General features: G+C 35.7%; 3 protein-coding genes across 3 annotated transcripts in view; 2 read left to right on the forward strand and 1 right to left on the reverse strand.

Moving 5' to 3' along the window:
• Window positions 1-14,356, forward strand: part of LOC137391996 (syndetin-like) — a 32,218-nt gene extending 17,862 nt beyond the window's left edge. Inside the window, exons 19-24 of the mRNA XM_068078576.1 lie at window positions 2,067-2,163; window positions 3,920-4,078; window positions 9,597-9,718; window positions 11,039-11,137; window positions 11,540-11,630; window positions 13,981-14,356. Coding sequence (XP_067934677.1) covers window positions 2,067-2,163; window positions 3,920-4,078; window positions 9,597-9,718; window positions 11,039-11,137; window positions 11,540-11,630; window positions 13,981-14,166 — 754 coding nt within the window. The 3' untranslated portion in view covers window positions 14,167-14,356. The remainder of the gene's footprint in view (window positions 1-2,066; window positions 2,164-3,919; window positions 4,079-9,596; window positions 9,719-11,038; window positions 11,138-11,539; window positions 11,631-13,980) is intronic.
• A 148-nt stretch (window positions 14,357-14,504) lies between these two features.
• On the reverse strand, window positions 14,505-25,099 carry LOC137391997 (uncharacterized). Its single transcript, XM_068078578.1, has 5 exons — window positions 24,874-25,099; window positions 19,856-19,958; window positions 15,989-16,060; window positions 14,931-15,174; window positions 14,505-14,757 (listed from the first exon to the last, which is right to left on the reverse strand). The coding sequence occupies exons 1-5, from the start codon at window positions 24,982-24,984 to the stop codon at window positions 14,616-14,618; spliced, it is 672 nt and encodes a 223-aa protein (XP_067934679.1). The 5' UTR covers window positions 24,985-25,099; the 3' UTR covers window positions 14,505-14,615.
• Window positions 25,100-25,642: 543 nt separating this feature from the next.
• LOC137390367 (tetratricopeptide repeat protein 28-like) overlaps window positions 25,643-26,388 on the forward strand; it is a 59,203-nt gene continuing 58,457 nt past the window's right edge. The window contains exon 1 of the mRNA XM_068076699.1: window positions 25,643-25,675. Within this exon, the coding sequence (XP_067932800.1) occupies window positions 25,643-25,675 (33 nt within the window). The remainder of the gene's footprint in view (window positions 25,676-26,388) is intronic.

Here is a 26,388-nt window from a genome sequence, read left to right on the forward strand (position 1 = left end):
TAAATCAGGGTTTTTCAACCTTTTTCATTCAGTTCCCCCCTTTTGCCTTTTCATAAATTTGATTCCCGCACTTTTAACTCACATGACTAAAAACAACCGATACAAATTATAATCCCATTTTATTGTACATATCTAAACATGACAATTTATTATTAATTTTTATACAGCACGCATACAACACACAAAAATCATGACCTTCGGCATGCCAGTGAATTGGTTTATGACTAGGTTAACTTACTATCCAATCAAAATCTGGAGGGATGTGTTGACTTATATCTGGGTTCTGACTAGTAGCTCATTATTAGCAACTAGTGTTATAGATAAAACCATAATATTAAATGATGAAACCCAAACTCACTGGCACTTCAGGACATCAATTAAAAATGTAGCAAATCAGACACCTCTCTGTTTCCCCCTTTGTATATTCAAAAGTTCCCCCTTAAGGGGAATCTCTCCATGGTTGGGAACCCCTGGAGTAAAGGGAGGGGTGGGCCGGAGAGCAGGAGGGGACAACAATGGTCAATTGTAAGTGTTGACGGAGTCAAACATGTGTATACAGCAAAGTGTTGATTCTGATTAATATTGCAAAATGTTGGTTCTGATTAATATAGCAAAATGTTGATTCTGATTAATATAGCAAAGTGTTGATTTTGATTGATGCTAAGATACATTGCTAAAAATTGTTAACACAAAATATTTAATGGGTTGCAAGTATCTGGTTATTAAAAGTTGTCTCATCTTGCTTGCAAATGATTAATCATAAAATATGTTTTTGCTTTGCTTTTACTGTGCATTAGAAACGCTATCAGCTTTCATAGCTGAAACAAAATCTTCCAGCAACATTTGCTGTGAAATCTTCATACCGTAGCATTCGAAACTATATAAATGGTATATTTCAACATATCTTTTGTGCCTACATTTGTGTTATAATTTGCAATGAATTGGATATGCTGTTTTACTCTTTTTTTTGTTTTTGTATTTTTTCTCATTACGGTTGGTTCAGCTAGTGATGTTTGTTGATTACACAAAGTACAAGTTTCTCTTACTCCTATCCATTTAGTGTTACGGAATAGTTGTGCGCTCAAGAACCAGAAAATAAAAAGAACACAAGCTTCAGAGAGACTAGCGATGCATTTGTTAAAGTTGATCACAATTATTATCTTATGATCATATAAGCATCCAAGCATTGTTAGTACACTTGTAATGCTAGAATTGATAGCATAGCTAGTTCAGAAAACCCAGTTCATTGGGAGGACAACTCCGTTTTGTCAGCGACACTCGAGATACACAAACAACTGCATTGAGGAATGTTGATGATTAATTAGATTGTCTCTCAGTTTTAAATACAATGAGGTTTAGTGAAAAAGAGCAGCTGGCAGAGCTCTCGGAGTCACAACCTGACTGAATGAATCCATAGCAATTATCTTATTAGTATCATGCTGAGTCGCTGAACATACGCGTAGTTGAGGTCAATCTGTAATGATGCTGTAATTAAATGTGATTGGAGCATGCCTGACACTTGACAATAGTCAGCGTTGAGGAATGTATTGTTATGAGTCACTGCACTCAGCACTGGTATCGTGTACGCTTTTGTTTTAACATCTCTACTCATGTTCACCTGTTGGTGATTTTACTGCCATTTGCTAAGCTTCCTACTAAATAAATTATTATGATTATGAAACTGAATTTATTTACAGTGAAATAGAAATTTTGAGACATTTGCTTATAGCTTGAGTTGTGTGGCTACATTGTCATACATGACAATTCTTGAATTGATTGTGGCCTTGATTGTTCTTCGGTCAGACTCCGTTATTTAGAATTTATTGGCAGCTTGATTTTCATTGTTTTTTATATTAAATTTTGTAGTTTCACTCTGAAAATTAATTGTTACCAAACAAGTGGAAACGTACAGAGTTATAGAGAGAAATGCTGGCATGTTGTCACAAGACACTTTAGCACACTTCATTATTGAGTTAACCCTGATAGCAAATGAGTTAATCATGGTAGCTATTGAGTTAACCCTGATAGCCACTGAATTAACGCTGGTGGTTATTGCTCTACTGCAGAGTTTACCTTGCCAAACAATTTGAGTTTCTGGAACCGTATTTGGAGAAGGCAATTCCAGCAAGTAAAAAGGCATTTCTACAGCAGTTTTATTCACAGGTGAGTTGCTGTTTAAGCATATCCTTATAGACATAATATGGAACCCTCTGGGAATCTATAAACTATACTAGTGTAACAAAATATAGATATAGCATACATTTATCTACATGCAAATTTCTATGTTTTTTCGCTCCTGTTTTAATTTTCGTATAGATGTTAATTTCACATAGATTTGTGTTTATATTATGTTACCTCTATGGAGGTGCACGTTTCTATGTTTCCTTTATTTATATTTGTATACTCTCTCTATACCGAAGTGCCTTTTGTAAGAGATAGCTACAAGAGTTTATACCTTACGCGCAAACACGCTGTGCCAACATGGGTCTGCAACATATCACTGCTTCTACACACACCTGATTATGCGGGTGTGTGTTTTAGTTGAATCATAGGTGACTAAGTGAGCAACTTTGTGACACTGCAGAAGTATAAGATGCGAGGCTATTGATACAACTCTGGTACACTCATATAGCTGAAGATGTTTCAAAGACTCACCCACTGCTAGATTTCTGGTCATGTGACTAATTAGGAAAATCTAAGATGACACAAACCATTATTAAATTATAAGTGAGTCGTGTGGATGACAGAGCTATTCATAGTATAACGATCAAGCGTAGTTGGTTGATATGGCTTGTTTTCTATCAAAATTACGTTGCGCTGCTATTTTTGTTTGTTTCGACGACCACAAATTTTGTCTTTCGATTTGCAAACAAATACTGGCAGGCAAGCTCATACATCATACAGAACAAGGGCTATTTCGTGCTACTTTTATCATCTCACACAGAACTCCCAGAACAACTTCTCTCATGACACTCTATTAGTGCCTTATGATCAGACTCTATATAACTACAGTAATAGTCTTGTTGGTCAACAGTCTATTAGCAGAATTCTAGTTTCCTTTCTGTACATGTAATTGGAACAAATTTGTAGTGATTGGAGCCTTCTATATTTGATATTATAGTTTATATATTATATATTGTGGATGGATAATCAAGCGATGTAATAGTTTGATCTAAACTTGTGGCATGATATCCTTAGAGGAGTTGTGACAGTGGCCAAGTCTTTGCGTGTGGGAAAAAAACTATGGAAAAACTTGTTTTTAATTCAGAATTCAAAATAATGCACTCAGAATATTTCTATTAAAACTTTGACTATATCCACTTTGCGGGTGTTCTGTTGTTTTATTTGTTGTTTTCATACGTTGTAATATGATGAACCGTAAGTACTGATTGAAATTTAAGCGCTCTTCTATCAAGTCTGTTTCCTTTAATTGTGTTATTCTACATAATCCAGATGTTAGTTGTATACAATATGATGATTATAAAACATGTTATATTATTATTGTCAGTTGTTGAATCATTTCGAAAACTAGCAAGATGTATATCTCATTAGTTTTTGTTTCGTTTTAAGAAAACATTTTCATTTCAAGTATTACTCAGATAAGATGTGTAATTTTATGTTTTTAGTCAGTTTAGAAATCTAGCAAAAGTTTTGAAATTGTACTTTATTATTATGTATGACCTATTGCGTGGATACTTGCAAAACGTCTGGTTATCAGCTCTTGATTGTACCCTCGCACAAATGGCAGAGTAAAGAAAACTAATATGATTTTAGTTCTAGCATAAATCAGAAAATGCTTTTGAAATGCTTTAAAAATCATTTGTCACACCATGATGAGACTCACTAGTGTATGTCTATTACTGCAGTCCGCTAGTGTACGTATATCTGCGTACATGGCTACAAGGTAAATGTTTTGCAGACCATAGTGACTATTCCGGAGTTGCGGTACCCTGTTTACCAAGCTGTGACGGACAAAGTGCTGAACCAGGAGCACATAGTATCCTTGATCGGTGGGGTTCGATGGGATATCAAGGACATTATGTCTCAGCATAATAACTACGTAGACATCATTCTGCGGGTGAGTGCTTTCTGCTAAGCTAGCAGTTCGGTGTATGTCCGGTAGTGCAGAGTATAAGTTAGGAATAAACATGGCAATATAGCAAGCCCATTACCTACAGTTAGTTGCTGAACGTTTGCTGTGTTATACTAAGTTTTCATACAGTGATAGTGTAATGACACCTAGTTGTGTCAGTTTGAAGCACTACGCTGGGTCGACAAGCAGATCATGTTTTCATAGTAGAGCGATGGTTATGCGCCGCCTTATGTCAAGGTCAAGCAAAATCTATGCGCACGCACAAGTGCGATGTCGTTGGGCGCTAAGGCCACTTCTATGCCAGAAAGACTGCACTTCGCATGGGTGTCTCTCTTCTAAGCAGCGACTGAATCATAACAGAATGAGATGCGCCTGTTTTTCATGATGGTATTGCAGCGCCATAATGGGGGTGTGTTGCTACACTATCACTGTATGAAAATTAGTATTTGTTTGTGCCTCTATTATGCAATAAATTCAATATAACATTAAAAGATAAAAATAATTGTTATTTTAGGTGTCAATGTATCAGATTTACAATGGTAGTGTAGTTACTATCATAAGGTGATATGGTCGCGTTTGATGAACCAAATAAAAATCTAAATTTTTATAAGAACTTTTTTTTTTCAGCACAGTTATTGCTTGAGGGCATCATTGTAAAGAAATGGATTTGCTCTCCAATTGTTGAGACTAATGTAGCAACTGGTTGACTGGATTGTAAATTTGTACACGTTTTGTTATAAACAATGCAAAAAAATAGGTATCCTTGGAATCTATGATTGGGGGTTAGCTAATTCAGTTTGTTAAGTGTGCTGAACAGCAATAATATTTAAAAGAGCAAAAGATCTGCATGATTTGCATTTGATTGTAAAAACTGCCTTGTCTCAGTCGTCGACGCAAGATCAGTAAAACGCTGCATTCTATATGTCTGTTTTTGACAGCCGTCATTGACAGCGCACAATATGGAATTGATCAATCAGATCTTACAATAGCGCTGAATGTACAAACATCTATCGATGGAGATTATTATTCAAAATGAAATGGATATCGATGTTGTATTTCATTAGCTTAAAGTGATACATCTTGTATAGTCAGAGTTTGTTGGCTTAGTGTAGAAATATTGCAAAGCCGTATTTCAAATCGTAAGTAGATTAGAAACCATTCTACTTCCAACTCTCTCTGCAGAAACGCATCTCCAACAAACCATCCTTATTCAAATAAAATAGAACCACCTTTAAACCACCAAAGCTTGAGAGCCACCAAAACTGTAATTGAGACTTACAGTCTAGGAGTTGTCTGCTCACTAAAATCTGGCAGTAAGGAGACAACTCCATATTGAATAATTGATAAGAAAGTAATTGGTAATAATAAATCAAGCCATCAATAGACTGGGTCTTCAGTTGCATTTCGCACTTTCACTACGACTCTATGATTGGTTTGGTCAACTTTGGGTCATAAGTCTATCATCAACAGCATATGTTAACCTATAATCATACGACTATCATCGACAGAACATGGTAACCTCTAATCATACAACTATCATTGACAGCATATGTTAACCTATAATCATACGATTATCATTGACAGCATATGGTAACCTCTAATCATACGACTATCATCGTCAGCATTTGTTAACCTATAATCATACAATTATCATCGACAGCATATGGTAGCCTCTAATCATACGACTATCATCGTCAGCATTTGTTAACCTATAATCATACGACTATCATCGACAGCATATGTTAACCTATAATCATACGACTATCATCGAAAGCATGTTGAAAAATGCTCTTCCTCCTATTAATTGAAGATTTTCATAAGGGACTTCAATGCTTTCTTCTTTTACATAAAAAGAATGTTGTGTGCGTTTTATATATTATTAGTGCATCTGTAATAGTCTTCATAACAGTTTCTTATGATAGAGCTATGGCCAACAGCGCTTCCATATGGCCAGCAGCGCTTGCTTCGGTTTATTGAACATAGAAGAGTTGATCCGTCTCAGAAGTCTTATTATTTAGGGCAAGACTAGCTTCAGGGTATCAAAGTGTTTGTGTGCAGTATTTTTAGAGACTGCTTTAGGACGCACTCTATTGTTTATAGCCTTGCCTTACTTGCGATTTTCTCTGCGGGCTATAGCTAAAACAGGACTAGAAGCTTGATAAGCTCAAGCGTAAAACCTTTTGCTCTTGCTTAGCTTTTTTCACAATATTAAATGGAGAGAAAGTGTTGTCAGCCCCGGAGTCGTGACACAACAACGTCTGCATAAAACTGAGAAATAAGCCTATTTCCTAAGTTGATGTCTCATTCATAATAGAAGTTACAAAATGGCTCCTTATATTTTTGTGTACAGTAGTGTACAGTACTCCTTTAACGTAAACTCCTATAACATAAATTTCACTTACTGTAAACAATCTATGTAAAGTTGTTGCTTCATATTACATAAAAAATTCTATATATTGTAAAGTGTTTGGTTGGTATAAATTTTTAAATTTGATTTTTACAACGAGTGTCCCATAGTTAGCCTTCAAAATATTATTTTCTTTGGATTTTTTTGGAATGGATTTTTTACGTTGTCGGAGCGTCTACTGCATCTTACAATCCTTACAAGGTAGCTATTTCATGATCTACTCTGGGTAAGAACACCAGCCTGCCAAAGGAGAGCTCGATGTTCATAGAGTGTTCCACATCTGGATCTAACTGCTTTAGTCTGTGCATGATATTTGCATCTTCTGAATAGTTCCGTAAAGTTTAGGGTTAGAATCTATGAAGCCTCTCGACCTCTATCGGAGAGATCATTGGGGTGTCAGAGCTCTGCAGATTCACTACTCTATAACTAGCAAACAAAGTCTGTTAGGAATAAGTAAAACACCAAAGGCTTTTTACCGTTTATACCGCTCTGAAGAAATGAGGAAACACTATATACTCTTGGCTTAGGCTGGTATTGCATGTACTTGTGTGTACCAACCAACTTTCTAATAACTGCCAGGAGTATCGCTCGAGCCACTTTTAAATTATAAGAATGCTGCATGAATGGCATAGAGAGATGTTGTTACAGTAGACATTGGACACTGTAGGATGATATGTAATGGCTTGTTTTTTACAGCCACAAAGTTGCACCATTTTTTTTCTGTAACCAGAAATTTAGTCTTGCACTTATGGTTACAAATAAAAATCCCTTGCGGGTGTCGAGAACTTCATAAGCAACGATTCACCACTTCTGTCACCTTTCTAAAACATGCCAGAATGTAAATTCATTTGCAGTGACTCATAGCATTGCGTCTAGCAGCTGCGTTGAGTCATTTTGTCTCTTGATTCTGAATCAAATAAATTACTCCAAGTGTATTTTTATAAGAATTGACAGTTACTGTCTCAGCGTGTGCCAGAGGTGATCCAGAAGATCTTCTTGCACAACACTCTCAGTGGTGTGCGACAAGCTTTTGATCTATATTGCTACAGTAAATCAGCAAAACACTTGGTTAATTTTTATAAAAAATGCTAGCGTTGGTGGAATAATCTATATGGTGACTGCTCATGGCTTCACTTGGCTTCTCTCTGGTGTATTTCATGGGCTGAATTGAAAATACATGTATATGAATCACCCTTGGACCTCATTACAAATCCATGGCAGTGTATAGTTATCTTATTTCTCCAGGAAACTAGGAATATCTTGTTGGTGAAGCAAACGAGACCCACTTTTGGCAGCGTCTATGTAAATCGAAATTTAACAGTTAATAATGTGAATTGAGGTCAACTAAAGATCAAAATAAAGAACCGATTCCATGTCGCTGACATTTTTACCAATAATAACTGCTTATGAAAACTTTATTGAAGTACAGCTGATGTTGGTATTTGTTCCAAGTACTATTACATATAAGTATGGGCTTGCGTAGGACTCCAGTTCTAGGGAGAACAAACATTTCCTGTTCTGTGTTACAATATTTTTGGTTTATTTTTGGAAGTTTTGGCAGACATTGTTTAGCTGGCAGTCTCTCTGATTACATAAAACTGGGTTTCCTCAGCCTTTGATGTCCCAATTTATTTGCCATGCACCGGTATCTGCACATATAGACATATCTCTAATTTGCTCACTGCATACTGGCGTCTCTGCACGTAATAATATCTCTAATTTGCTAGCTTTCTTCTGGCATTTACGTGCATAGACATTTTCCTGATCTGCTAGCTGCGTTCGGGCATCTCCGCACATAGACATCTCAAAGACTGTTGCAAACCTTGTTAGCGGGTAACAATTAAGTTACTCGAGATGCCATTGGAGAATAATAGCCGCAGGCGGCTACCCCTGCAGGCTTGACCGCCTCCATTGTAGCTGGTGTCGAAGGAAACTCGTGGCATTTATGTGATGACTGGCATTGTGAGCCGTTGGAGCGGGTGATATTATTACATGGCTGGTTATATGATAGCTCCCGAGTACTCACCGCTGTGACACTCAGTAGGGGCTAGAGTACTGTGCAAATATGAGTAATTGCCCACTAATTGTGGTATTGACTTAGCTGGTGGAATATCTCTCATTGATCCACGGCTTTTATTCCTCGACTGAGTGTTGGTCTCTGATAGCTGCACCGAGACTGATGTGCTGCGCCCTCATTCGTTTGCACAAATATGTACATCAATTAGCAAAGCTCTCTGAACTCTTTCAAAAGTTGGTATTTATTTGCACTGTCTATTGTGTTATCGAGATAGAAAATGAACAGCAGCACCTCTCTTGTTTTAGTGATTGAAGGCATATTAGTAGGATATTGCGGTTATTTCGTGCTAGCTATTGTATTCTGGTACCCGTGAATAGAGGCACCATTCTGTTTTTACATGAAGGGTGATGGGAGATAGCATGTGGGCTATTTTGTTGAAATTCTATGCTGTGCATATTGTCCCAGATGCAATCCCTAAATGTATTGCATTTCCTTGAAAGGTTAGGATGCGTTTTGTACTTCTGACAGTTGTAAATAGAATCTTAGAACAGTAAACGCGGTTTAAATTTTTAGAAAAGCTTCATGTAAAATGGCTTAGTTATTGTTAAAATAAAAATTGGAAAAGTTCTACATTATGAAACAACAATTAAGTATTTCTGATATTAGACTGAGAACATGAATATAAAAATCAGTACAATTTTTAATTTGTAATAATATTTTACTTCAACGAAAATATAACAATTTTAAAGCTATGTTTGTTAGGTAAGCTATCATGCAAGCTAGTTAGGCAAGCTATGAAAAGCTATTATAACTCTTTTGATTTGTATTACTAGTACGTTGGCAGTGAGATCGGCATGTTCAATTATTCTAAATATGTGTACAATTGTTCTTTGAAATGGAAAGGTGGTTAAGTGTCACAGTTGGTAGTGCGCTTGTCTGCAAAGCAGAACGTGGGAGTTCAATTCTAGTACAAGGCAATCTTTTTTCCTAATGTTCTTAGCGCTGCTACAGATGGATGGACTAGGGCTCTTATTATAGTAAAGATTACCTCTAATCCTAATCTACTTGTGCTTTGGCAGGAGCTGCAGCAGTTTGCTATGAGGTTAGCAGAAATAGAATACTCAGTGCCGGTCTCTGCTGAGGTCAAGGCTGTTCTATGGCAGCAGTGCGCCAAACTTGCATCACAAACTTTTGTAGAAGGGTAAGTATCACTGTTGCTGCGGCATGCTTGCTATTTTCTTCGCCTGATGAATTCATGCTGATCGTTATTGAGCGTTTTATGTAATTAGAAAGGAGTGCTGCATTTGATTGCATAAATAATTAATTCATCTTTGGCTGCTTGTATAAGACAGAGAGTAATTATTTAATAAGAGATCTTAGGCGGTATATCGCTCAGATTCCTCCAGCCGCTCAAATATTCTCTCTATTACTCATTACCACCCAACTTATCTTATTTGTTTCTGCCTCTCTTTTTTACATCATTTCCTGTTTGTCTTAGATATGTCATAATCCTTGCAATGGCATCATATTCTATTTGTTCTTATCATCAAATTCAGAAATGCTTCCTACGCGGAATGCTGACTTGTGTGCAAAGTTGTTAAACCCGGAGATTCAACCGTTTTGTGGCCAGATTCTTTTCACACTGAACATCGATTGAGGTGAAGAATTAATAACGGCCCTTATTGTGTTGAAACAACTCTATGGATGGCGTATTAGGCTGTTTAAAAAACTGCAAACAGTTTGGCAATCAGAGCTATTGTTGCAAGGGAAGATAATTCTGTGTTTTAACACATTTTGCTGTTTTTACTTCAACATCCTAAAATGTGTGCGCGCAATAAACCACTTGGTATACTTTCCTAATTATAATTTGGTAACATATCTACCGCTTGTTTTCTGTGTGATATTAAACATGAAAGGCAAAAATGTTTTTTATGGCAAATTAACTTGCATATTAAAGAATACAAAGGGCATGTTCTTGTGAGGGCATTGTTCCGTGACACATATTTGAATAACTTAGTTGCTACAACTGGCCACGATCTGACAAGATAAGAGTTATGGGCCTTTCAGCTGTTTTTAATGTTTTCAATGATATGTCTAATGGGTATTTTCTACATTATCTTCGGAAATAGCTAGTGTATGGTGGGAAGCCAAGACTGTAGTAACCATGGAACACAACATAACTGCAGTCAATGAGTATCATAGTACTTTGAATGTAGAAGCCAATGGAGGGCATTGAGCATGCTCAGACTTGGGAGGACATTGGTTGGCAATAGTCTGCACTTGGAAATAGTTTGCAAAGTAAAATTTTGACTCTTTCAAATGACAGTTTTCGTTTTAGCAGAAACCAAGGAAGTATACTTGTTTACATTTCTGAGTAGTATACAGGATCTACTAGTAGTAGTATACAGGGTCTACTAATGGCTTATGTCATGTTGGTGCGTTGTCATGAAAAAGTGTCTTGTACATTGAACAAATGGAGGGAATAGCGTGTCTCCAACTGGTTGTTTTATTTGTTTCCTAGATTGTCTTCTGTAAAAAAATGCAGCCCGGAGGGACGAGCGCTCATGCAACTTGACTTCCAGCAGTTCCTTATGAAGTTTGAGAGAATCTCGGGGACGAGGTGGGTAACCTAGCTAATAATATTTCAAGTCCTAAGCCGTCTGCATTCATAGCAGCTTTTAGCTGTGATAGTTTTAGCTCATCCGTGTTAGCAGATCGTTTTAGGATTCATGTCTATGTAAGTATTCCGTAGTCCATGGTTTATGACTGCAGCAAGCTTGTATGCCTGCATAGTTCTATGGCTATGAAATTTTAAATTATGTGTACATTTGCCATTGTGTTGCTCTATAGCCATACAACTCTGTGACTGTGTGATTCTCATTATGTGTAGATTCATTGCTGTTTAAATCTATGATCATATAACCCTATTCTGCGTATTCAAGTGGTCGTGACTTATGCTTATGGGTGTAAAACGCGGAACTAGTTTAGTGTTGTTTGTATATCTTTGAACTTGTACTTACAGACCAGCTGCTGCCCGTGAATATGTTGAGACATATATAAAAGCCTACTACTTGCCCGAAGACAAGCTTGAACTTTGGGCTAAGGAACACAAGGTACCTCGGGCTATTTGTGAAGTTACTCTCTATTTTTATAATATCAAGTTTCATAGCTCTCAAGTTAATGATTGTTTTTCCGTAGTATCGTATTCGAACGACGTGTATGCTTGTTTTCGTGCTTTGATTTACATATCTAAACCTTGTATTCATTAATATTACATATTCTTACACCTTTATTTTAATAGTTGAATGAATTTGGTTGAAAGTGAATTCATTTTTAAGATAGATAAATTTTTAGTGTGTACCTCCATGGAAACATGATGATATTACTTGGCAACACTCCAAAGATCATATCGAAAGCAGCAGATAACCTTAAAAATAGTAATATTGGTAAAGAATGTTAACAATGTAATTATTTAGCGTTGGTTGTCAGTTTGCCTGTTCTTCCATTCCTGATAGCTGATCTTCCATTCCTGATAGCTGTTCTTCCATTCCTGATAGCTGTTCTTCCATTCCTGATAGCTGTTCTTCCATTCCTGATAGCTGTTCTTCCATTCCTGATAGCTGTTCTTCCATTCCTGATAGCTGTTCTTCCATTCCTGATAGCTGTTCTTCCATTCCTGATAGCTGTTCTTCCATTCCTGATAGCTGTTCTTCCATTCCTGATAGCTGATCTTCCATTCCTGATAGCTGTTCTTCCATTCCTGATAGCTGTTCTTCCATTCCTGATAGCTGTTCTTCCATTCCTGATAGCTGTTCTTCCATTCCTGATAGCTGTTCTTCCATTCCTGATAGCTGTACTTCCATTCCTGATAGCTGATCTTCCATTCCTGATAGCTGTTCTTCCATTCCTGATAGCTGTTCTTCCATTCCTGATAGCTGTTCTTCCATTCCTGATAGCTGTTCTTCCATTCCTGATAGCTGTTCTTCCATTCCTGATAGCTGTACTTCCATTCCTGATAGCTGATCTTCCATTCCTGATAGCTGATCTTCCATTCCTGATAGCTGTTCTTCCATTCCTGATAGCTGTACTTCCCTTTGTGACACCTGCACTTACCTTAGTGACACCTGTACTTACCTTCGTGACAGCTGTACTTACCTTCGTGACACCTATACTTACCTTTGTGGTTTTCCTTTGGTGTTGCTTGCTGCTCCTCTCTCTACATAGATTACATATGTATACATAGTTATTTATATATCACAATCTAGTTTATCTTTATACCACTTATACGTGTCTCTCTTTATACCACTTATACATGTCTCTCTTTATATCACTTATATGTGTCTCTCTTTATATCACTTATACGTGTCTCTCTTTATATCACTTATACGTGTCTCTTTTTATATCACTTATACATGTCTCTCTTTATATCACTTATACACGTCTCTCTTTATATCACTTATACACGTCTCTCTTTATATATCACTTATACGTGTCTCTCTTTATATCACTTATACATGTCTCTCTTTATATCACTTATACGTGTCTCTCTTTATATCACTTATACGTGTCTCTCTTTATATCACTTATACGTGTCTCTCTTTATATCACTTATACGTGTCTCTCTTTATATCACTTATACGTGTCTCTCTTTATATCACTTATACGTGTCTCTCTTTATATCACTTATACGTGTCTCTCTTTATATCACTTATACGTGTCTCTCTTTATATCACTTATACGTGTCTCTCTTTATATCACTTATACGTGTCTCTCTTTATATCACTTATACGTGTCTCTCTTTATATCACTTATACACGTCTCTCTTTATATCACTTATACACGTCTCTCTTTATATCACTTATACGTGTCTCTCTTTATATCACTTATACACGTCTCTTTATATTACTTATACGTGTCTCTCTTTATATCACTTATACGCGTCTCTCTTTATATCACTTATACGTGTCTCTCTTTATATCACTTATACACGTCTCTCTTTATATCACTTATACGTGTCTCTCTTTATATCACTTATACACGTCTCTCTTTATATCACTTATACGTGTTTCTCTTTATATCCCTTAAATCAAATACTGTATCAAAGTTAACGGGCCTGAATTCCTAAACTCAATAACGAATTATTTGTCTAAAACAAATGTGTCATAAGCAAATTTTTGCTTTGTTCTATTGAGTTGAAGTTGCAAAGAAGTAAAAACTGTAGCGATGTTCAAATGCTTTAAAGCTTTGATGGCAAATGCATGATGCACTGATGAACAGTATAAGAACCTCTTTAACATGAAAAATAAGATCTGATTGGCTGGTGTTTAGCAAGCGAGGGAATATCTGATTGGCTAATGTTTAGCCTGTGGGGAATTATTGATTGGCTACAGTTTGGCATGTAAGGGAATATCTGATTGGCTACAGTTTATCATGTGAAAGTATATCTGTTGCGTGTTGTTGTAGGAGTACACAGGCAAACAGATCATGATGTTAGTGAACTGCGTACCACAGCTCAACAGAAAGGGCAAGCAGAAGATCTTCTCACAGTTGGAGGAACAGGACAGTAGCCTAATCAGGAACATGAGTAGCTCCCCACTCGTCCATATACAAAACTTCACCAAGAAACATAGGAGGGACAACTCTACCTAGTTCACCTTCCACAGAGTTCATCATGGTTTATTAGGTTATATACATTCAGGTATCATGAGATTCCATATATCGATATAGCTATATGTAATTGCTATTTATATCACACACAACATTTATAACTATGCATTATATATTTATTAACATACATATAATTTCTCTTTGTAATAAAATAAATTGCATGTCAAAAGTATCACGTGTAATATATAATCATATAAATAGGCCTACTGGGGTACATGATGCGGTATGAGCTGGAATGTAAAGAAGGTAAAGTTTGAGTACAGACGTGTGCTTGATGCTCAAGCGTATTATAGATGTTCAAGTGCAATTCTCTTTGCTCCTTCAGCTAAAATATAGACAGGATAGACAGTCTATAGACCCTTTATCTTGATTGCCCTCATAATCTGCTTTCAATTCAACCGGTTTCGTTACAAATATCTCTGAGAATTCGTTCACTGTCCTTCGAATATCTCCGGCCGTCGATTTCTGCTTCCCTTCCTTGATTTGGCTCGTTTGCGTATTTGCCTCTTGAGCTCTTTTTCTCTTCTCTTGGCTAATTTCGCAGCACTTCGTTTTTTGTTCTTTCTTGCCTCCCTGTAGAGAGAGTAGAGAGGTGTATTGATGCTTGACTACACACAAGTAGGAGCAGAGGTGTTTTTAATGAGGATTATCTTAACATGAGTGTTTGCATAAAACATTTCTGAGCCCACTTACTCCAGCTCTCCCACCCTCCTTCAACTAATTGCTTAACACGCTTGCAATCCTACCTGTCGCTTTCTATTTTGTTCATCCATGTCGTCCATTTCTTCTCTCTGTAGTCAGTCATCACTTCTAACATTATGTCTCCGTGTTCGATTCGTCCTGTTGCGCTAGTCAGGGCTACTGTATACGGGCCATTGTCTTCTTCCGTCACATGCAACAGTCGAAGTTTGTAGTCAAACCAAGTGTCGTAAAATGTCCTCTTTCTGTAGTGTGGCTGAGAAAGTGACATAAATCGGCTGCCTGCCACGCCTAAAATGCAACACACTACCACTGATCAGATCATTAACTGATAGCTGGGATGATCCACAGGCCTCACAAAATCTTTGCCAATTTCTGGTGCAACGATCATTACCATATTTATGTAATGAACTGAGTGATTCATTACTTTTCATTGGACTGTCATGGCAGCATTTTACTATGAATGTCGGTACAAGTGAATTGGTAAGTTTTGGGATATCTGAAAACGAAGGTTGGAAGGATGAGGCATGCGTATCAGTTAAACAATACGTCTCCCACGATATGGCTAAAACATTTTTTTTCTGAGCATTAATAGACAAAGTTTTCTGTTTATTGGAAATTGTGCAAAAGAACTGAATTGTAAAAACTATGTTCAAAATCGTTCAAGGTAGCTCTGTCAGCTACTTGCTAATAAGGGCTTAACTATTGGGAAAACTAAACATTTGTATGAAGCATGTAGAATTTCTTAATCATGGTTCTACCGTAATGAAATTGAATATTAATTAGTATAATTGGTTTTGTAAGTAAACTAGATTTTGACAGATGCTGAGGTTTAGAATAAAATGTTCCAGAATTAAAAAAATTGAAATAAAATTAAAAATAAAATAAAAATTAAAAAATATCCTTTGGAGTATACAGACTTGAAACTCTACGGTGCTAATCTCCATGTTGTGTAAAAACTCAAAACAATAAAAAATTTTGGAATTGAAGGTATAAGAGCTGACCAACTTGCTGGTTATCGGGAGCTTCTTTTATTTCATCATATCATAGCTGACAGCTGAAAGGCTGATACTGATACCTAACATGTTACCAGCAAGTAGCTCACCTGTATCTAGTAGTGTGTCGTTATAGTACCACGAGACCTCTTTGGTCTCTCCAAGCACTTCACATTGTAGGTCTACAAGAGAGAAAAGCGCAGGTAAACTTCAAACCATGATAAAAAATGCTGTCGCTTCAAACGGAAGCAACCAAAGAAACAAAATCAGTAAGGGTGTTTTTCATTGCTCAAAAACTGCTAGAGGCAAGGTTACCATGTGTCATTTGACTTATTTCTCTTTTTTGACAGACTCACAAGTACATGGTAAAGCTGTCAAGTCTTTCTAATTAAACACCTTTCTTGTTATTCTAACTTCTCTCTGCTTTATGATTTCTTTTATGATGCAATGTACTATGAGTCATCTGTGTGGGTGGTATTATTTTACCACCCAAAACCATACGCAGGACCTTGGGTCTCAACAACAGATCAGGTTGAAGTGCAACTTGTTGAGGTCCAGCCAAGCAAGACCAAGCTGATAAATATTCACGCTCCGCCTTACATTTTACCACAATTCTTTAAATAATCGCTGCAATGTTCTGCTGGAAATATGATGTTTACAGTAGCAGTGATTAGTAAAACAATTTTGATTTGATTTTACAGCGAACTACAGGTAACAGCCGACTATTGCTAGTTAAGTATTATATACATATTTTGTTTGTGGGTTTAAGACATACTGTTGCTAGGCTAAGTGATTTTGTGGGCAACCTTTAAATTTCAAACAGTTCACTGCAAAATCACATAAGTAGGCGATAAAATGTATGTTGCAATACGACAGCATGTGATTAATCTTTAGCAACCTGTTTCTGCTAACTTGAAACATTTAGTCACTGTTGATTGGCCAATATCAGATCGCTGTGATTGTTCAAAGATAACACATTTTTCATTAATTAAAGTTAAACAAAATGCACTCTAGTCATATATACAGTAAAACTTCTAATTGAACGCCATGGCGCTCTATTTTTCAACCTTTCCTCTATGGTGGCAGTCAATTGGAAACGGCGTTTAAATAGAGGCTGGCGGTGTATTTTTCAAATGGCTTGTCAGAATTTTCGAAAGATTAATTTAGCCATATTCCGAGCGAAGTGAATGTCACCTATATTTTGCCCTCTTTTTCCCGTGGATCGATATTTAACCTTTTGGATGCAATAAATCGGCTAACTTATCTCTAACTTGTCAAAAATCTTTTAATAAATGTGCATCGAGAAAGCGGGAAATATCTTTTGGTTTCTCAATGCCAGTTGATATCTATTGCTTGCCATTGACCTGCGATGATATTAAAGCCTGTGTCCTTTGCAATTTGTTAGAATTTTCAATTTTTATTTCATTCTAAATTTGAAGACATTTTTTATACCTATATTTAACAATCTTGCATGAAAGCTCATTGCACTCACTGATATGTTTGCTACAGTTTGTAGCCAAAAATAGCTTTTCATGTGCAATAGAAGGGAAGTTATGAGCATTGATTCATTGTAAGCTGTGTTAAGATAACCACAGGGATGCTATTAAATAACATGCAATAAATCTGCATATGTATAAGTTATACAACAATAGTCTATCAAATGATACAAATGTATATTCATGAACAAGTGGCATAAACGAACCATACTTATATTACACGCAGAAACAAAAATTAACGCTTTTAAAACAAAAATATTTCCATCGCTTGCTCGGAAAGCTGCTTTCTAAGTGTTGCTTTCAATGGAACGAACATCTCTTCTTCTGCACTGCTGAACTAATCGATATTAGCGTCTGCACAATTTTTTGGCAGAGCAAAACTTTCACGCGCTGCATTTAGCACTAATGCAACACATAAAAGTTTGCTCGCTAAACGTAACCTTTGGTCCAGAACTTGCAAACCGGTTTTATATGCATGTCCTTCGAAGTATTAAGACCCTGTTAAACAAGGAACCACTATTAGCCTGAGACAGTTAGTAGTTATTTCTATGGGATTACTTTTTCAAAGTTCCATCTACCATTGTAAATTTAATCCATTTTTTTGCATATGTAGGCTACTTCAAAGTAGAAAGATCCAGTTAAACAGAGAACTACTACTAGCCTGAGACTGTTATTGATTATTGGTACGGTGTTGCTTTCGAAGTTTTAACGAAACAAGCGAAAAGCTTTGGAATTGAACAACGAGAGAATTAACTGTTATTGATATAAACGATTCATTATTAATACAATTTTGTGAATACTTTTCTACTGATCAGTTGATATTATGAGCTTGTCAAGATCAAATAATGTCAAAGTGCCAATCAAATAGAGGTTGCGCTCAATTGGAGAGTGGCGGTCTATTTTTCAACCATTCTCTCAAGGTAACGATTAATTGAAGGTGGCATTCAAATAGAGGTGGCGTTCAATTAGAGGTTTTATGGTATTTTAATTTTTATGATTAGGTATTGAACAGGAAATGGATGTACTGAGTATTAATTTATTGCTAATATTATTGCTTGTTTTAGTGAATCCTAATGACCAACACTGGAGGTAACCACATGGCAGTATTACAAGTTAGTGGATCATATATTAAAATGAGAATAAATAAATATTTAACTGCAAAAGTTAAAAGTGACGATCATCTGGCGCAAAGCAACCTTCTCGCTATCGCTACCGTTGAGGTTCAACTCAGACCAAAAGCACTTATTCATTAATCTTCTATTCATGTTTACTTGTAATGTTTTTTCCTTAAACTAAATTCCTGCATGCTTTATACCCAAGTTGAGTTCCTCCCGATCGTTGAGTACCTGGATATTCAGTCATAAACATAACTTCCTGAAACGATTGTACAATTAGATTTTACGATTATCGATTTTCAAAAAACCCAAGGAAACTTTTTCTGCTAGTACTCTAATCAATAGAAGTTCTACTGTTACATTGCAGGTCCACTAGTTACTACTGGTCTCACAGTATGCTCTGTGGCTGATGATGCTGCCATATCTAACCGATAGTACAGTCGACCCCCGCTTCTTCGAACTTCATTCCCCCAGACTTTCAATTTTTTAAACAACACCTGGGTTACGGACGATTGTCTGATGGAGCCAGCCGTGTCTGACTAAAGAATGACTGCTTTGTCCGATAGGTGGCTTTCATGATAGACGATGCGAGCAACGCGTGCTCCTGAGTGATTTTTGTACAGTAATTTTTGTTTGTTATTGCACTGCTAATAATATTATACTGTATCCTATTGCTGGTATGACCATACTTTTCTCTCTCATGCATGCTGTATATGCATGTTGTACGATACTGTAGCCCACGAGTATGTGCGTGAGAAACAATATAGGCTGTGTAATGTACAGTACTCTATTTTCAATGTCCGACCATATTTAGTCTCCAGACATGGCCCAGTCTGTATTAGTGCGAATATACAAGGCGTGTCTGTAATTAGAAAAACTTTGTAATACTAAAAATAAGTTTTTCTTTGGCGGTCTATTTTTTTTAACTCTGTAATTCATTAGCACGAGACTGTCTCAGTGTCTGGTATTTCAAGTCAATCTAATAGGTCACAAAAGTATGTCATAAACAAACATGAACCCGCTGTGCCTTGCAGGATAAAATTCTATGAAACTAGCTCTACATGCTCTGCTACCTGCAGTTTATATTAGAATCAATAAACATGATGGCTATTAATACATTCTAGCCTACTAGCATTTCATGACTATCTCCTGGCCCCGCCCTTCTTCCTGTTTATTATTGCACTTCATCATTCAACCTATACACTGTAGATACTCACACAGTAGAAACCTACAGTTTTAATGTCTTCATGAATAACCTTACATAACTAATGACACCCTTTAATTTTGGCTCAGAGGCCCATAAAGCAAGGTATAACGAAACTTTTAGATTACAAGAGTTCAAGGTCAGATATGTGTATGGGCTTACCAACATATGGAAGGACGCTGTGTAGCCACTGTATCATGACAACCTTCTTGCACCTTAGGACCTCCATATCTTTACCCTTATTCGCCAAGTATCTCGTCACATCCTAATCAATCAGAACAATTAATGAAATGCTTGTCAGGCAGTAAAAATGTGCGTCAACTTTCGCCTTATTTTTTACGTGGGCTGACATTTTTTGCTTCATTTTATGTGTCCAACTTAAGTCACCTAGAACATGATTTTATCACTTCCAAAGCATTTGAATAATATCTCATTGGGTGTTACAATTTAGTCTGCCCTAACAGTTTTGATAAAATGCATTCATTTGTCCTTTGTGTCTTCGGTAAACAGTTATGACTGAACTCTTTACTTATGTGATCAAGTGAAAAGAGTCAACAGGTGAGTCAGCTAGTCGCTGCCGTCTGACTGTCGTATAATCAAAATAGTGAATCAGATGTAGAAGTTGATTTGATTCAAAACATGACATAATGCTTGTGCCGATCCTAAGCCTTTTCATGGAGTTATCATATAAATCAGCTGGTAATATGAGAAAGCTACTGGTTTGTTGTTGGTTAACACCTTCTGATACACAACTAAGACTTGCTGCTGTATTCTTTGGGTTGCCGTTGCTGTAGTCACACCTAACATCACACACAATGAGCTTTTCTTTTAAAGCTATTAATCCTTAAATGCAACTTTTTGAAAAGATTTAAATTGTATTCTATGAAATTACAAAAGACCATTTTAACCACATTTTTATGAAACTAAACTTAGATGAAGAACCTTAAATTGCATGGAAACCGATGAATGAATGATTTGGTTTGTTGGCACAGCAACCTGCTCGAGGCTGTTACTAATTCCAATATTTTAGCTTAACCGTTTTATGTCATTTATGAGGCCGACACTCTGTGAGTAGTTGCAGATCTGGATGGTATAGCATCCATTGTAACGCCATAATAAAAAAATTGTAAAACTGAAATATATAATTTATGAATCTATAAAAGTTTTGGTGTTGCTACTCTGTCATCAAATTCACTTTTATCTAAGGCAACATTAATTATTCAAACATGTTTATTTTGTCCAACTCATGATCTAGTCTGTCAATCACAAACTTCAATTCATAATTTAATACAACTAAAGCTCTTTTCTGAAAATTTTTGCTGCTCAATAGTTAGCTCATAGAATTCTTGTCTGTGGCTTATCAGTATGTTATTTATTTAAAAACTTCTAAAAAGAATCCACAAAACACGGCAAATGAGTGACTGCCCCAAGTTTCTGTACAGCGATAAGGTAGTGACACGCCCCCATGTGGAGCTGCAATGCCGTCATAGAAACAGCTGTGTCGTTCTCATTTTGTTATGATTCAGTGTTGCTATTTGGAAGCGAAACACCTGAAAGATGCGCCATCTTTGTGCCATAGAAACTACCTTTGCGACCAATACGTCTCACTTGTGCATATGCATGTCTTGCTTTCTTATGTCTTTAACTATGTCATGTGCATAACGAATAACGCTATAGGAAGTAGATGTTTTTTTTTCCGATCATCTATGGTTTGTTTTGTCCTTGACCTCTTAAATATACAACCTTGACATAAGGCGTCGCACAGCCATCGCTCTACTACAGCCTCTTATGGAAGTATGACCCTCTTGTCGATCCAGCATAGCACTGCGACGCTAACGCACCCAGATATCGGTGTGTCAGCGAGATATCGGTGCGATGGAATCGGTGCTGTATGGAAACTTAGCAATAATCTAACAAGTAGGCAAAACAGACTAGTTTAGGATTTCTAGGAATCTATATATAATATTATATCATCGCTTTACAGAACCGTATTAGAATCATAGCAACAGATTGTGAAAAATGAATCATGTCTTCTTCATAGCCCATGATTTGCTCCAGTATCATAACCATATTACTATTAGCATTATTTGCATATTACCTGCAGTAATAAATAGGTCATTACTAACATTCGTCTTCATTGCTCAACGTCCTGGTGCGATTGGCATGCATGGACGAAGTATTTTACAGATAGAAGGTGAAAACCAAATGTATGCTTGTGTCTATTTAAATATAACAATAGAGTTATAACAATAGAGGTATGACAAGGCGTTTTAATATTTAACCTGCTTCCATGACAATAGCGTAGTTACTATAAGTGGTTTGTAAATACTTGTGGTCCTACTCTTGCCAAACATTTTAAAGAGAAACATCAACAATTTTTAGACCAAAGGCTAAAGTGATCATTGTTTATTTATGTAGCACAGATTTATGTTTCTTTGACAAGTAAGAACTACAAAAATATTTTATTAAACTTATGAGCAATTCATCTCTACTAGTGAAAGTAACAGACTAATTATAGACGATCCTAGATCTTCTGAAAGTACGATTCCTATATATAATAGGTCTATCTATTTGTAGTAAAGTTGTACAGTTGTTTAATTTAAGGCAATAGATTAATTCAATTGATAATTAATTAATATATTTAGCGAACTAAAGTACATGTAATATTTGGAGTAAATTGCTCACCCATGAAGCACAATAATAGAACAGGGATAAAACTGATAAGAATAATAATCCAGAAATCAGCACTTCTAGGGACAGCAAAAATTCTTAGAAAACTGCTTTTGAAGTATTGAATGATGTGACAACTCTTTGGTTCAAAGATAGGACAGGAGCTCACTATGAGACCAGTCAGACAGCTATGAAAATTATATATAATAATAATAGTTTGTTTATTATAATAAATAAGAATGATAATAGTAGCTTGTTATTTATTTGTTTCACAGGTCACACCAATTAAAAAACCGGCAGTAGTCGCAGCAGATAGAAACTAAGCTATTTCAATTATCGTTATTATTACTATTACTCTATATACATTTATAGTAAATTGATGAGTAAGGCGGAATCTCCCTTGAAATACAAGGCCTGGAAAAAAACACCAGAAACACGCATTATACTAACTTGATGCTTCAGTTTTATATTTGCACCTGGACAGCGGCAGCGCAGCCAAGGAGTTAATTTTGGTTGCCGAGGAGCAGTTGAGGCTGTTCGTTGACTTACAAACAGCTAAATCTAATTTAGATGTCTATAATTAGCTTTAATTGGCTTACATTGTAAGAATTTTCTCTCTAAACGCTGCCAGATGTAGACGTAGGCGAGGTACCAAGTAGTGTTGAAAATTAGCAGTTATGTAAAAGATTTAAAAGCAAATGTATACAATTGTGAGGAGGAATAAGAAATGAATGAATATGTTTCACATTTGGTCAAGTAGAGTGAGAACGTGTGACTGCACCAGCTACATGCGGTATATATCATTGATATTTGTATAAAAGAAGTTTAAACATGTTATTATTTCATTTGATTTTAGTTTTATTACACTGGCCAATGCCAAAAAAGTCCAATCAGGCAGAATAGAAATAATAACATGGTAATTCATGTATTTTATTTATTATTATATTTATATATTTGTGGACCTCTATACCAATATAATCTTGCACGAATGTTGTTTCTTTAAAATGAGTGATTATCTTAGCTTGATCAACAATTGTTCGAGGGAACTTTGCGGCTACAATGTACGATGCTATAGCAGCGATTTTACCCTTCACATTTGGTTTAAAGAGAGCACATATTACTGTCATTTAATAAAACAATCTTTTAATTTGACACTTGGAAACCTAAGATTGTGTGAGATTTTGTCAAGAACATGTGGTTTGGGTTATCTCAAGCCTCTGCTTTTTGGTTCGCTACTAAATGACCTCTGTCACTGTCCTTTCACCTTTACTGCTTTCAGAATTGCGCTCAGTAACTTGACTTATAGTAATGAACCTCAATATTCTAATCCAATAACATAGAAATATTTTTAATTGAAAACTATCTCAAATATCACACTATATTGTTGGAGTGAAAGACCTCATGTTAGTCTCGGTGCGGAAACTATTTTTCTCACGCTTGCAGCTACTATTGATCTAGACCAATTCTAGATAGATAATTAATAAACACATGTACAAAGTAGCAGAGGTTCTAATCAGATATCATGCCAGAAGTAAATTACATGGCAACTAGTAAGCAAATGACAACTGACTTAATGTGAAGAATCTATTCAACAGTGTTGTTATTCTATCTGTTATGTGGCATCAGATTTTGGTTGCACAGTGTACATGTTGGTTGTAAGATAACCCTTGGTCTAAATGGATCAAATTATTACATTACCCTATAATTAAATAGTTTGTTATAAATATAGATATAATCAATGTATTTAGATAGCTCGTTATATATATAGATACAATCAATATATTTAGATAGTTTGTTATATATACAGTATATATATATAATCAATGTATTTAGATAGTTAAATATACAGTATATAGATATAATCAATGTATTTAGATAAATATATATGTTTATATAACTATAATATATCTATTCATGTTACATGAAATTCAAATCAAACATTTACTGCCAAACTGAAATATAAATTTATTTAGTATAAGCTGTATTTCTTTAGCTAAGCTGAAACAAAGTTATTAAAATCTCATATATCGTGTTACCACTTAAGTTGCTAAGAGGATTTAATCTGGATTAGACAAACTGAAATCCTAAAAGTACAGGCGTTAGAAGTTCAATGAATATTTTATGTAATATCTTTAGAATTGCTTTTCTATTCATATGGCTCAAGACTAGGTATCTTTTCATGCTACTTTATTGAAATCTCTTAAATTTAATTGAGCAGAATAAATTTTAAAGTTCAATGTATTTATTAGGCACCTTGAACAGCTTAATACAAGAGAATTGGCGGCCAGCTCTAGCCGTCGACAATAATGGTAGTTCTCAATTTTTTAATTGCTTTAGCAAACAATGAAGCACATTTCTATGTCTTTGAAATGAAAGCATTTGTGGTTAGGATATAAAAACTGGCTTGTAGCTTTGATAGAATTGTTTTAACCAGGTGGGAAATAGGCGATACCGAAAACCTTACTTTCATTAAAAGAGATCTTGATAAAAAATTAGTCAATATAACGTACCGCATCGCTGCTAAACTCAATCTCAGTACGCTTTCCTCTACTTTCTCCTGTTGTCAATCGAAAAAAGAGAATCGTCGTTAATAGTCCGATTGAAAGAATATTAATCCACATGCTTGTTGATTTCTTCTTTCTTTACAGTCTGTGCTTTAGGGTATGCTAGGATAAGTTCGATCCTTTTTCACCAAAATTAGACAATAAAATCCTAAGCTATGGTATGCAGAGCTATTTGATGGTTTGCCATTCATAGCTTCTGTATGTATCAACAATAAACAGGCATGTGTAAAGTGGCGTGTTATAACAGTGTACTTGGCACTACTTGCTCATTGGAATAAATAATGAATACAGCGCCAATGCTGATTGGCCGACTATATCACGATTGCCGCACAATCGCTTTAAACAACTAAGTTCCGCATAAATTTGGGGTTGTCTCATCAGAAATGTAAAAAGAGTTATCTACTCATCTCTGAATGTATTAAACAAAAGTTTCGTACATTATTTACTAAATTTTTATAGCAAAAACTTTTAAAAATTATGTGTTAATATTATAAACTAAAATTTAAAAATATTGATGCATTCAACAATTTTTTGTATAGTGCAAATTACGCAACTGAGGCTACTCAGCTATTAGTTTCTGGACAACAACATGGCCGATAAGTTATTATTTTTTAGTTAACGATTTTTGATGTCATTCGTAATGTAACGTGCAAATGATTTTACTTTATAGTAAAATAAAAGTTGCTAGCTCGATTGTGTGGGTTGGATTATAGCCATGGCTTCTACAAGCCGACGAAATTATGATGAGGTAAGCAGTCATTTTCTATTATGACATGCCTATGGGTTGTAAGACATTGAAGATTTTGTCATAATGTAACACAAAACCGAAGTGATGCACAAGAGGGAAATCACTTATTTAATATTTGCTATGTGGATATATCTGAAAGAGAAAATAAGTTTGATTGGTTTTATCTGCAAATACCACCTGTTTAGACGTGTTGTCTATATGTTTTTATATCTAAAGAGTTTTTAAGTGTAGTTTTGTTTTGCATACAACTTCTAATTTTTTAGAGATGTTATTGGTTGGCATTTTTTCGTATAGAGGTTTATTTGCACTTATGGAATATTTTAATTTTGACAATGGAAAATTATAAGATTCCAGTGAAACACAAGTTTTTATGCACACTTGGGAGTTTATGCCAAGCATTTTTGAAGAAATGCTTTGCTCAGGTTAGCGATCAAAAAAGCTAAAATCATTTTGAGAATAATGGAGTAGAGTATCCTAAGCTCTCTATTTGCGCAGTAGCTTAAACAACAGCTAGTTCATGCCTTTTCAAGTTCATGCTTATCATCGAAAGAAAGTCATTGCGTTGCCTTTATTGTTTTTCATACTTACATGTATGTCTTTTGGGCCATCCTAATAACGGAGGTACATAGTTGCAAGTAGAGACAATGTTTTTGCTGTTTTAATGGTTCATGACTGAATGACAACACATGGAGAATTCAACAATTAGGTAGATT

This window comes from Watersipora subatra, chromosome 3 (assembly GCF_963576615.1).
Source record: "Watersipora subatra chromosome 3, tzWatSuba1.1, whole genome shotgun sequence".
Classification (NCBI taxonomy): Eukaryota; Metazoa; Bryozoa; class Gymnolaemata; order Cheilostomatida; family Watersiporidae; genus Watersipora; species Watersipora subatra.

Bases quoted from the DNA above. Each gene is read 5' to 3' on its own strand.
- LOC137391997 (XM_068078578.1), bottom strand. From the start codon at position 24,984: ATGTGGATTAATATTCTTTCAATCGGACTATTAACGACGATTCTCTTT. The intron at 19,959-24,873 runs GTACGTTATATT...CTGATTGATTAG, and splicing joins TTGAGTTTAGCAGCGATGCG to GATGTGACGAGATACTTGGC. The intron at 14,758-14,930 runs GTAGGATTGCAA...CTCTCTCTACAG, and splicing joins AACAAAATAGAAAGCGACAG to GGAGGCAAGAAAGAACAAAA.